Here is a 12,831-nt window from a genome sequence, read left to right on the forward strand (position 1 = left end):
TTCTAGTTCTATTTCTTTAAATAATTAATAAACACATAAATATTTATTTTAGAACCTTATTTGATGAACGTTTGGCTGCTAAACCTATATCCAATTGATCTAAACATCGCAGAGAAGAACCTTTTGACAACTTTTGCACTTTTCAACCAAAAAAACTAATCAACTAACCTAAGCTTTCATATGTTAAAAGTACCCTAAAATATTCAACTACCTAGCTTCTTATACTACCCTAGTCTACACTAAATAATAGCAGTCAACTTTTCTTAAGTACATTTCTTAAATCAAATCAAATATGAAGTCAAGTACCTGGTTACTTAAACAGATTTAGAAAGAAAAAAAAACCCAGAAAAATCAAATATGAAGTCAAATACCTGGTTACTTAAACAAATTTAGAAAGAAAAAAAAACCCAGAAAAATCAAATATGAAGTCAAGTACCTGGTTACTTAAACAGAAAAAACCCAGAAAAAATCAAATATGAAGTCAAGTACCTGGTTACTTAAACAAATTTAGAAGAAAAAAAAACCCAGAAAAATCAAATATGAAGTTCAAAATCAGATGTGAAAAAGAAGAAAAAGAATAAAACTAGATTTGAAGAAAGAAAAAGAAGAATAAGAAAGACCGAATAAGAAGAAGAAGAAGAAGAAAAAGAAGAAAGAAAGAAAGAAAGAAGAAGAAAATCAGTTCGTCGTCGTCGTCGACAGCGGCGGAGGTAGCATCGCTGGAAGAAATCTGAGGAAAGATCGTGAGGAAGAAAATAAGAAATGAGAAAGAAATGGGGAGGAGAAAGAAAGAAATGAGATGAAGAGAGAGAGATCGTGAGGAGAGAAGAGAAAATAAGATATGGTAATTTATTTACCATATTTTAAATTTTTTTTCCAAAACTTACCATATTTTGTACAATTATTTTTTTTCCCATAAATTTAGAAACTATATATATTTTTCCCAGTAAACTTCTCAAACCAAAATGCATTAAAAACCCAATGAGTATTAAAAGTGTTTTTAGCACCTCAAAAGCCAAGAAATGGCTTTTAAGAGCCCAACCAGCCAGCTTTCTAAGAAAAAATATAAACCACGCACGAAAATAACTAGCATCTCATTGCCAACCTCTAACTGCTAATTTAATTTAAAGGAATAAAGTATTATCTTCATTTACTTTTCTTTTCTTTTAGATTTTTATAAGAACTTGAACACAAAACCAGTGTTTAGCGTGACATGCCAAGTATGGTAGGAAAAATATGATACAACTAACCCACGTTATATTCGTGATATAACATATTTTCAGTAATGTACAACAATAGCTGAGCAACAAGATGGACATATATTTGTCATTCGTTTTTCATGGCATGTTCATTTTTCTTCTTTTGCCCAACTTCCACAAGCAATGTCAAGAGAGCCTCGCACACCTGAGACGCATCAGCCTCAGAAGGATCATCTGTCAATGACGAGTAAACCATCCAGACATGGTCTAGTTTGCGTTTCGGCCTTACTACAATGGAACCAGGAACTTCTGCATCACAACATGTGACAAGACCATCGCTCTTCTCACCATACCTGATCTGCAGAAGCTGAGCACAGGCAGCCATTGCTGCACCAAGAGGTATTACAACTGGCAGTTTTGTTATTGATTGGCCGGCAGAAAGGGGAGCCACCATAGGTAGCTCTGCATGTGCAACACGTGATAATGTTGCTAAAACAGCAGGAGATATGGCAGCTTCTGTACGGAATGAAACGACTGGGAGCTCCCTTGGCAAGTGGTGTTTCTTAAGAAATTCTCTACGCCTCTCGTATGTTAGGTCTTCAAGAGCTTGCAAATCACCCTTCATCACAGCAGATTACAACAATATGAGAACATTACTATCAGAATCACACAATGAGTCAAATAGAAAGGCCTTTAGCACCATAAACACAGGAAGTATATTTGCCTACCTTTATGTGTTGCTTAATTCCAATACTTTCACAAAAAATAAAATTAACATATTGTATTTATGTAGCATATAAAATGTACAAGAATTTATGCCTTCCAGCAACCCCAGGAAGTAATGAATGAGCCTTATCTTTGTCTTAGCTACATTCATCACATTTTCACAGAGAAGGCAACAATACATGCCCCATAGTTGGGATAAATAACTTGAATCTAACGAATTTAATGAAGAAGAGAGGACAAGAACTCATAATACCTTAATCACTTTACAGATCAGAATCTCCATTAATTTTCGTAAATTTACATAATCTCCAAGCTGCCCTTCTCGCAAGATATCTGAAGCAATCGGACTGCCACCATATGGACTTTGAGCTAATGCCAAGCCAGCGACTTTATCTTTTAAATCAGGCCAATATAATGACAAAGCGGCAGCCGCATCTATTCCTCCTTTGCTATGTCCAAGAAGCAAAACACGCTTCCCAGAACCCCAATAGATTTCCTCAATGTATTCCTTTATCTCCCTAGCATTTTTTTTGACTGAAGCCTAATTAAAACTCACGGAAACACTAGTTTAATTTCTATGTAATGTATATGCTAACTATTTATTACTAACTACAAAGAAAAAAGAAAAGGGTTGCACAAGTGATAACCAAAATACCTCACTGTGAATCTTGGCAATATGACAAGCCAGACCCATCTTTGAGAAGCTCATTTTTGTATTTACAAAATATAGTGGTCCATGGTTGCTGAAAAGGCCTGTAAATTATTAAAAGCAACCAAGATTTGAAAACAGTTGTATATCCAATAAAATAGTTGAACAATCTCTAGAGTCGTTATACAAGGACACTATACCATGCTAACGCTAGGTAGCAAAAAGCTCTGCTTATTCACCAGCCACACAATTTAAATCAATACCAGCATGTGTAAAAAACTGAGTAAGTTCAAAACTTCCATGCAAGGAAAAATTGGAGCCACTTCAAATGTGGTTCTATGTTTTGATTTATTGGAGTCCAAGCTAGATCCAATATTCAATTTCAAGGTCTTAACAAGATGCAAAGTAATGAAAAACTTCCATATAATGATAAATTGGAGCCACTCCAAATGTGTTGGTTTTTATCATAGTTGAATTAAAACTTTTAAGGTCTGAACAAGAGGTGTTATCCTATAACTTCAAGGAAATAAATAACTCATCACTGATATTGGAATTCACAACATCAAACTTGTGATCGCCAAGATCTTAAGTAAAAGGCTTCACTTTATAATGTGCCGTAAAAGACTTCTCAAATAAATAGATGATAGTATTAGAACTCCCCATTTAACAGGTACGATGTTTAAGCTATAAATATAAACTTGGCATGATTTTTTATCTTTAAAATACAAGAACACCTTACACTACCTGGAATTAATAAGTAAACCACTGAATTTGGCAACCTGTGAACGCCATGCCTGTCACAGTGATATAGTTAAATCCACAATGGATGACTGTTTAGTCAGATATACGGGCGCAATATATGAAAGCAAGTGTTACCTGATACTATCAAGAGTTTCTGTGAACCTTTGTGTCCCATCTTCAACTGAAGGCATCTCTGGATCACGCTGCATCCACCCAATATCATCAGCAGATCCGCAGACAGTTCTTCGAACCCGATTAATGAGGCTGAATGTTAAATCACGCACATTACTGTTGACATCCTAAATGATACTGGCATCAATATGCTCAAGCTAAATGTAATCTTAGAGATGAAACATTATAACATGTGGTTTGGCTTTAACGAGGTCATAATGACGTTTCCCATTAGCCAGTCTAAAAGAACACCAGTTGCAATCCTATGTTTCTTTTCCTGGAAGCTCATTTTCTTAAATTGAAAGCATTAATCTATGTTCTTAAAAATACCCACAATTCTCTGTGTCCCCTAAAATGGTTCCCCCAGCCCCTGGCCCCTTTGTTCTTTTCGATAGTTTATAGTTTTATTTTAGTATCAGGCATTAATTTCTAAAAGGACAATTCCAAAATACAATGATAAGTAGCATGTTGAGCCTCAATACCCTTGAAAGATGGAAATGCCACTTTGACCATTTTGATTCGATTGTACGAGAGTGCTAGAACTTTGAGATGAATCTCCAACTAAGGTCCTCGTTAAAGAGGAAGAGTCAGATGCAGTATTAGATGATTCTGTACATGTTAAATGATACCCACTTGAAGACGCAACATCACTAGAGCTAGTCCAAGACTCCTGTGTTCGCCCAGCTGAAAATGTTACCAATTCATGTGCTTGTAAGTTGGAATCTTCCATGTCTCTAGATGAAGGTTCTACTGCAAATGTAAAATAATTCAAAAAATTAGACATATTGGTTCAAAGTAAAAAATCATGAAATGAGAAAAGCTTGATTCTAATAAAGAAATTTAGATCAGATCTAATAAGGTCTTTATCAAGGCATAAGATGTAATTTAGTGCTGTAGTTATAATATTCCAAAAATTCCAAATTCAGATATATCAACACGCTTAGGAAGAAAACAATTAGCCAATGTCTCAGCCTTAATTTAACTCAAACTATTAGTTAAAACCACCAAAGGGTTCCTCTATTTTTATTATATAGGGCCAAATAAAGAGAGAACACACACACACACACACATCTGAGTTTAGACCCCTCCTCTTCCAAACGTGCACACACACACTGAATCATAACAGAGCCCTCATACTCATAGGAAATTTAACAAACGAATAAATATTTTTTTTAGACATTCCAGGTTAGTAATCTACAGAATGGATCAAATCCGCTATCAACACACACACATATATATATATATATATATATATCTGTTTTCACAACTAGACAGAGACAATTAAAAATCCAAAAAATTCTTTCAAACTCAGGGGAAGATGAACGCTCTCTAAAACAAATGAAAAGAAAGCAAAGACACAGCACTAGAAAAAGCTGCTGACCAGAATAGTCAGTGAAACATCCAGTTAAGAATGAGGTCGTTTGTGCAAGATAAGATGCAGCATCGTTTAGGGATGGAACAGACGTAAGTAGCTGAGGGATAAGCCCATCGTTTTCTAAACCATCACTCTGAGCCTGAGAAGAGAAGACAACTGTTAAAGCAATTCATATGATAAAAATATATCCCAAATGTTCATCATCAAATAAATTAATTGAGTGAGCAAGATCATACTACAAAAAATCTTATGCAATTTTTATTTTAAAATAAAGATATATTTTAAGCCTAATTTTACTTGATTCTTCCCAATCCAAAAGTGGTCAGGCTCGTCTATATCTGTATAACAGTAAGAAATTAAATACCAAAGTAGAAATGACCAAAAGTCAGATTACAATAGAGAAAGCGAAACAAGTCTTATGAAATATATATATATATATTTATACCATTAACAGAGTGGATGATGCACTTTGATCCAGGTTTCCAGCTCCCATTTCAGATTTCAATTTCTGCAAATTTCAAGCCCAAAATAATAATTAAACTTGTCATGATATATTTTTTCTTCTGTTTAGGCGGTGCAGTAATGAAGGGGGAAAAAATAGAGATTTAAAATTCAGCAAATAGTATGCTTGTCCAATACTCTACATATCATTTCTCTCAGTAATTTGCTGTAATACATTATAACTCCTTTAAATAGAACTGTTGATTGAAAAGGCATTCCCCTTTAAATTACAATAATCTCTCTTGATACTTCAATAATACACTAACTATTCATTAATTACAACTGAAAATAGAAAAGGCATTCACCTTTCTGTTATACTCGTCTCTCTTGGTTCGCTGTAGTAGATGTTGGTTTTGAGCCTGCATATCGTCACATGCATGTCCAATAGTCTAAAAAAAAAATAAACTTCAATGTTGAAACAACTTCATCGCTGAACAACGGTGAGATCCCAACCCACAGAAAGCAACAGGACACAAACCTCAGTTTCAGACAAGGAGGCCTCATTCTCTTCATTTTTGAAATTCAATACATCAGCAAGTCCCAACGTATTCCTGACATCGCAATAAAACAAACAGCTATGAAGCTCTAGTACAGATAATAATAATGAAGTCATTTTCTCGAAATAACACAAGATGCTTACAAAATAAAGAATTAACACCACAGAAAATTTTAACACTCCCAAATATCTGACAACTCTAATTTTAAATAGACCACATTAGCACAACAACAGAGTTGCATTACCACATAATGTTAGTTCTAATATCCTCCAAAGTGCTACCTAGGTTGTAACAAACCAAGATCCAGTAAATTTCAAACATGAAGATGTCAACATACAAATCTCTTAAGCAGTACGTTACTTATCTGATTACTCCACCGGACATTGTCGCACACAAAACACCATCGAAAACTCAGCACTTAAAACTAGTAAGATTGTCACTAGTTGACACCATCATAAAAACCGAAGCTACTTTAAAAAAAATACAGACTGAATGAAAGGATTGAATCATTGAAATGCAGTTACAAATAAAAAATTTAGCATTCAAATAACTTTCTCCCTCTCTCCCCTGTAGGAAGGACAAAAAAAAAAAAACCTTTCAGAAGCTTCCAATTTCCGCCCCCCATCCGCAATCTCAGGTTCCGCATTAAGACCGCGAAAAGACCCATGAAAGCTCGATTCAGCTCCATCTGAAAGCAATAATATAAAACTTCCTTATCAACAAGAACACTCAAAAACTATATTCATGATGCCTCTACAAGTTTGCAGGTTGGATTATACAGCCTGTATACGGGCAAAGCAATTAAACCTTGTAACAGTAATTTAAATATACTAAATTTCTATAATCTAATGTCAACAAATATAGAAGCAAAGATTATAAACAAACGATTTAGATATAAACAATCCAATAGCTATATATATAATATAAAATCTCATGGTTAGCAAAACAAAATAGGAGAGTTCAGCCTCACCCATATTCCCCATTGAAACCTTAGAAACCGGTTTCGACTCACATCACACAGATCAACCCAAGCTTTCTCCGCTCCTATACATAAACGAATATAAAGCAGCAAACCCTACAAACAAAATCAGTCGAAATCCCTCAAAGCTCCTAGTTCAAAATCCAAATCGATTAGTTCTGGTCTATAGTGTGCTTCAGGAACAAGTTACCCTAAATCGAAGATATCACTGATCCCTTTCTCTGAGAGGGAGAAGAGGAAAACAAGTTCGTTGGAATTTGGGAAGGCTAAAAGGGTATTTTGGGTATTAGGAAAGGCGGTGCGGTGTGCAAGGGGTTATAATAATATAAATAAATATTATTTTAAAAATATATCAATTTAGATGAGAGGGTGGCTATATAAGGGTTGGGTGAGAATATAAACCCTGTATTTCAAACGCTTCTCATTCTGTTCCTTCACTCTTCTTCTCTCTCTATCCCCGAGTTTCTCCCGTGTTATTCGCCACCGCGCCAAGCACGAACCAGACTCAACGGTCGTCTTAATCTAATCTTCTTTAGGACACGGCCGAATCATATCACTAACCTCAAGCTCCTCGCTTTCACGGTGGTTCGTGCTCTCTTTGCAATCTCACTTCTTAATTTTTTAATCTTTAATTCCTATTTGTAGTTTCTGACTTACCCTTTTTCTAATCCAATTGCACCTCTTCCATAACCAAATCCATAAAGTTCAGACCTCACTTTATCTTTTTCGATCTCACAATCCCTGAACCCAAACGAAACCGAAACCCTAGATTATTTTATCCAATTAATTAATTATTGAAATATTTTTCTATAATTACATACTAGACGTGGTCTGAATGTATTTTATTTTACAAAATATTTTCCAAATTTTAATGGGATTTTTTAGGGCTTTAAAACTTTATATGAAAATCGTAGATGGGTTTTCTTTGGTTCTAATTTTGTAAAGTGTAGTTCTTACTTCTGATTGAGGTGATGCTAATTCGTTTGTATCACGACTGTGTTGGTATGAATAGAGTTGTCAATCGCACTGATATCAAGGTGACCGTACGGTAACAATGGCGGAACAAGTCTTGGAAGGGAGCCAACCGGTTGATCTCCAGAAGCACCCTTCAGGAATAGTTCCGACCTTGCAGTGAGTTCCTTTTATGTAATCTATGCAATTATACGTTTGCTTGGTTGATATGTGGATTTGCTATTGTAATTTTCAGAAAAAGCCAACGACAATTAGTGTTGTGGATATTGTGTAAATATTGTTCTTCTCGCATTTGACTTTTGTAATGTGGGTAATGGATAGTGTTTCCTTGTGATGTGAAAAAAGCTTCTTCTTCTTTTATATGTATGTAAATTTATGAATGTTCAGCAAAACAAATGTAATTCTATGAAACCCCCCCTTTTTCTAAAAATAATTTTTTTATGATCCTGCTTGCATACAACATGAATTTTGGTTGAAAATGAGATAGGGGTCGTAGGGCAGGATTGTACTGGACTCAGTCTTAGGCTTGCCTAAGCATTAAGCTATTTATAGGCTTTTGAGTTTTTATTTGTACAGAAGGGTAAAGGGGCCCTTTTTTAATCGTGGAGTATTGATCATCACTAATTAATGCTAAGAATTTCTTTCTGCTTGTAATGCATTTGACTAACTATTGTACATTTGGGTAATCAATATAATGAGATAGAATTGGTAAAAAAATTCTTACATACTGCTATGTGCATTCTTGGAAACAGTAACTTAGCACCAGTAAGCTGTAACTTAGCTGAAGCATGTTACTTTACAGACTGCTAGCTGCTCTGTTTTTCCAGAATTAGATAGGTTGTTGTTCTTGCTGTGGTGGGTGCGCTATTAGTTTCGAGATTACCTGTAGTAAGTTTTTAGTTTCATCAATTTTGTTTGTGTTCTCAGGAATATTGTCTCCACTGTTAATTTGGATTGCAAGCTGGATCTTAAGGCCATTGCTCTCCAAGCTAGAAATGCAGAATATAATCCCAAGGCATGTGATGTTCTCTGTTGCCGCTTGTAGCTCCCGTTTTTTTTCTAAGATCTATTTGTTTCGTGCTATATAACTTCATTAATAATATATAGCTTTATAGGAATGAGAATTTCCTAGATGTATTTCAAGTCACATTTTTGTATTGTAGAAGACTCATTTAGATGAGGCTTTAGAGCTTCAATTTCATGATTTTATTTTTCACATAGTGACCAATTAATACACATAGTTCAGTGCAAGGACTATTCCTAAGTTCCAGCATTATAAGAAGATACTTTATTTCTGTTTGATCACTTTGTTAATTTGATTTGTTGTTTCCTTGCAGCGTTTTGCTGCAGTTATTATGAGAATAAGAGAACCAAAAACCACAGCATTGATATTTGCATCTGGCAAGATGGTAAGATTCAGAAGAGTAACCCATCGTTTTTAGTTTATATGTCATCCAAATTGAAATAAATTGATTTTTGGCTTGTATTATATTACTGTGACAATACTTTTGCCTCATCTTTTTTAGTTTTTGTTGCTTTCATTGGACATGTTTATAGTCTTTCTTTCTTATAGTCCATGTTTATGAAAGCATAGTATGAGGCTAGATGTTGAACACATTTTTTTCTTTCCAGTATTTGGTGTACCGTTTTTTTCATGGGGTTCTTGTGATAATTATATTAGACATATTCCATTTTAGTATGAATCTTACTTCTTTGCATACTTGTTGTGGTGTTGTATAGTATAGGTGTGTACAGGAGCTAAAAGTGAACATCAATCAAAACTTGCAGCAAGAAAGGTAGTTTTTATTTCTTCCAAAATCGAGCCTTTTCTTGATCTGTAGGATAAAGGCTATTCTTGGCCATTCAGTTGTCTAGTTGGGGCCTTAGACAAGTGGTAAAACCATAAATTCTCACTTATAGCATAGGAGTTGAACTTAGAAGAAGAAGAAGAGTGAGAAGGGCACGTCATATAATTTACACAGCTGATGTGGCTGGAAGTTTTTTCTTTTTTTGGGTCTAATTTAACTTTTTTTTGGTTTAATTTAAAGACTTAAAACTATTAAAAATACTTTAAAACAAAAGTCCAATTGAAAACACTCCATCCTAACAGCCCAAAAGCAATTCAAAAAAAGCCCAAGTGAAAACACTCCATAAAATCCCACAAGGCTTAAGAGAGTGAACCTTAAGTCTCACAAGCACGTCGAAGCTTAGGCCTTAACATTTACTTCTAAGGCTAAGCCTCACATGCTTTTTACATCCGCTTCTCCTCAAGACATACATTTCAATCACTTTTGAAAACCTTGCCTGAGATGATGTTGCTAAATAATGCACATTAAGGTTATGTTTGCTAGGAAGAAAGGAGAGTTGGAGGGATGGAGAGCATAAGAAGGGTGAGTGTCATGGATGGAGAGGATAGTAACTCCTCTATGTTGCATGTTGTTTGGTATTGAAAGGAGAGGAGAAAGTATGGGTATCCATTTTAAATCTAAAATTACTAATTGCCAATTATAAAATATATATTTACTTTTTTAAGGATATTTATGTAAATTTATATTTATACTTATATATATATATATTTATATTTTTTTTGGTCTTATCCCTCTTCCCCCCATTTTTGGAAGAATTCATTATAGAGGGTTAGGAGCGAGACCTACCTAATCCATCTTATCTTCCCTCCTACCAAACAAATGATTTTTGTTCTCATCTCCGTCCTCTCCATCCTTCCAAAAACACGGCAAACATAGTGTAAGGAGGAAATGTTGTTGGTTTAAATGATGGAATCTCACTTCAGACTTGAAGATAGACCTTAATAGACCGGAAATATTAGAGAATAACTTCATGATGTAACTACTGGTTAAGAGCCCTAATTCCTATTCCATGGAGATCATATACTTCTGAATTTTGCTTTCTTATGTGCTTTTTCTGTTCAGTATGCTCGTATCATTCAGAAACTTGGGTTTCCAGCAAAGTTTAAGGTATTATCTTTCTTTTTTCTTTGTTTTTATTTTAACTTCTGATTTCGTAATTGAATTTTTGCTAGTTTAAAAACAATTTATACTAATAAAATTTTCATTCTGTATACTTTCAAGTCTCATGTTGATTTCTTTCTTTTTGTGCAGGACTTTAAAATCCAGAATATAGTAGGCTCTTGTGATGTTAAGTTTCCCATTAGGCTTGAAGGACTTGCATATTCGCATGGTGCTTTCTCAAGTGTAAGTGCCATCCATATGTTTATATACTTAGTTGACTGATTCATTATTAGTTTCGTATTGTATATTTTGTAGTTGGTATTTGAAACTTATAGCTAGTTAGGGTTCATCTTAAGAAATGTGAGCAATTTGGAATAAATGTGGTCAATGCGAAGATATTGAAGGGATGGGTTTTGTAGGATCTATGTCTTGTACATTCTTGAATAACTCCAAGTTGCTGGACCATAAAGTTTCATGTGTATGCTCTTCTTTCTTCTATTAATGATGAATTCTTTCACTTCTGGTGATTAGTATGAACCAGAATTATTTCCAGGCTTGATTTACCGGATGAAGCAACCGAAAATTGTGCTACTTATATTTGTCTCTGGAAAAATTGTTCTTACAGGAGCAAAGGTATGCATGTTATGTTACTTTCCTTTTGGATTTATGGTCAGTCTAGTCTGTTTCTATTCCTGACCGACATCACTATATTTTTTAATTTTCTGGCCTATTTTAGGTGAGGGAAGAGACCTACACTGCATTTGAGAACATTTACCCTGTCCTGACAGAGTTCAGGAAAAATCAGCAATGATGGGGTGGCAGAGGACTCAACCGTTATTGTTCTTGTATTAAATTTTTGGCATTTGTGTTTTTAGTCATCTCTCTATATAGTATGAAATTGCATCCTTACCTAATGCCACTCCTTGCAATCTTCAACTTCTACAAGTCTTATATTCAGTTCTGTTGGCAGACATAACAGACAGAGCAACCAAAGACAATTTGCTTGCAAAAGGTTTGCGGCGGAACACTTTCGCTGTGATGACTGCTGCACCTGGATTGAATTGTAAATATGAAAAGGGTTGTTGCAACCGTTTACTGATTGCTTAACCATGATATAGTCCAAGTTTTGTAATTGGTTATTTGGTGTAAAATTGTGTGAAACAACAACTGCCAAGTCTTTGAAACAAAAATGGAAAATGGGGGAGTGGAAAAAACTTTTAAACTTCTAGTAGACTTGCAACATTATGCATACTTAGAAATTTTATTATTGTTTCATTTTATTTGCATTATTATAAAGACTTGAGTTTATCATGTTCATTTAGCAATTTCTTGTGAAAATAATGCACTGCAATGCTTTGGTCGTATATATTTGTTTTCGATGAATATATAGTTGATGCTTGACGTAGGTATAGGTAAGCACTGACAATCGGAAGACTAAGCACTTTCATTATTCCATTACCACTGAAAAATATTTCTCACAATTTTGACTAAGAAGTAATACTAGTATGAAGAAGGGAGAGGATATGCATGTTTTTCTTGAACACCTTTCGGGCTGGACTATTGATTGTTGAATTAGCTACTCTATCATTTTAAAATTCTGTGTCATAGCCATATCTGAGAGGAAAGAGCACACGAGTGCATCTTCTTCCATTAATGTCTAGTGATAGACAAAGCACGAATCGGCCTTGACTTCATTTCACTCGAGTCTCAAAACACCTATCGGTGCAGTGGACGTAGATGTATATATAATCAGGAAATCCCAGAATTTTTCATTGAATACGTTTTCTTTTGTCCCCTTTCAATTTCACTGATGAAGACTTAGAGCACTCCCAATGAACTCTTATTCTAAAGTATAGAGAAAAAATTGTAAAAATTAGATTCCAATAGGTGAGTTAAACATGAGTTATTTTATATTTGAATAAATAGTATTTTGTCCCTTAACTTTTAAGACTATTAGAATGCCTCCTAAAATGTATGGTCAATCAAAATTTTCTTCTGAATTATTGATATTATCTGATCGTGTCTTTTATTATAATTGTTACAAATAAAAAA

General features: G+C 34.5%; 2 protein-coding genes across 3 annotated transcripts; one reads left to right on the top strand and one right to left on the bottom strand.

Annotated features, from left to right (window-relative positions):
* Positions 1 to 1,097: 1,097 nt before the first annotated feature.
* Positions 1,098 to 7,145, bottom strand: LOC133777581 (uncharacterized). Its single transcript, XM_062217265.1, has 12 exons — positions 6,830 to 7,145; positions 6,454 to 6,547; positions 5,841 to 5,913; positions 5,668 to 5,751; positions 5,307 to 5,369; positions 4,868 to 5,000; positions 3,969 to 4,236; positions 3,451 to 3,579; positions 3,319 to 3,368; positions 2,581 to 2,678; positions 2,179 to 2,466; positions 1,098 to 1,818 (listed from the first exon to the last, which is right to left on the bottom strand). Exons 1-12 carry the CDS (start codon positions 6,840 to 6,842, stop codon positions 1,327 to 1,329), a joined length of 1,785 nt encoding a protein of 594 aa, XP_062073249.1. The 5' UTR covers positions 6,843 to 7,145; the 3' UTR covers positions 1,098 to 1,326.
* Positions 7,146 to 7,229: 84 nt separating this feature from the next.
* On the top strand, positions 7,230 to 12,096 carry LOC133777582 (TATA-box-binding protein-like). Of its 2 annotated transcripts, XM_062217266.1 has the most exons (9): positions 7,230 to 7,423; positions 7,851 to 7,969; positions 8,738 to 8,825; positions 9,148 to 9,219; positions 9,556 to 9,606; positions 10,741 to 10,785; positions 10,930 to 11,022; positions 11,311 to 11,412; positions 11,516 to 12,096. In XM_062217266.1, exons 2-9 carry the CDS (start codon positions 7,893 to 7,895, stop codon positions 11,588 to 11,590), a joined length of 603 nt encoding a protein of 200 aa, XP_062073250.1. In that variant the 5' UTR covers positions 7,230 to 7,423; positions 7,851 to 7,892; the 3' UTR covers positions 11,591 to 12,096. The 2 variants fall into 2 exon arrangements, with proteins under 2 accessions (XP_062073250.1, XP_062073251.1); XM_062217267.1 differs by lacking the exon at positions 9,556 to 9,606.
* The last annotated feature ends 735 nt before the right edge of the window (positions 12,097 to 12,831 follow it).

This window comes from Humulus lupulus, chromosome 5 (genome assembly GCF_963169125.1).
Source record: "Humulus lupulus chromosome 5, drHumLupu1.1, whole genome shotgun sequence".
NCBI classification, from domain to species: Eukaryota; Viridiplantae; Streptophyta; class Magnoliopsida; order Rosales; family Cannabaceae; genus Humulus; species Humulus lupulus.

Excerpts from the sequence above, each read along its gene's own strand:
- LOC133777582 (XM_062217266.1), top strand. The coding sequence starts at position 7,893 with ATGGCGGAACAAGTCTTGGAAGGGAGCCAACCGGTTGATCTCCAGAAG. Across the intron at positions 7,970-8,737 it reads GGAATAGTTCCGACCTTGCA|GAATATTGTCTCCACTGTTA; the intron begins GTGAGTTCCTTT and ends TTGTGTTCTCAG. Across the intron at positions 11,023-11,310 it reads CGCATGGTGCTTTCTCAAGT|TATGAACCAGAATTATTTCC; the intron begins GTAAGTGCCATC and ends TCTGGTGATTAG.
- LOC133777581 (XM_062217265.1), bottom strand. Across the intron at positions 5,370-5,667 it reads GAGACGAGTATAACAGAAAG|AAATTGAAATCTGAAATGGG; the intron begins GTGAATGCCTTT and ends TGAAATTTGCAG. Across the intron at positions 4,237-4,867 it reads ATGTTTCACTGACTATTCTG|TAGAACCTTCATCTAGAGAC; the intron begins GTCAGCAGCTTT and ends TTACATTTGCAG.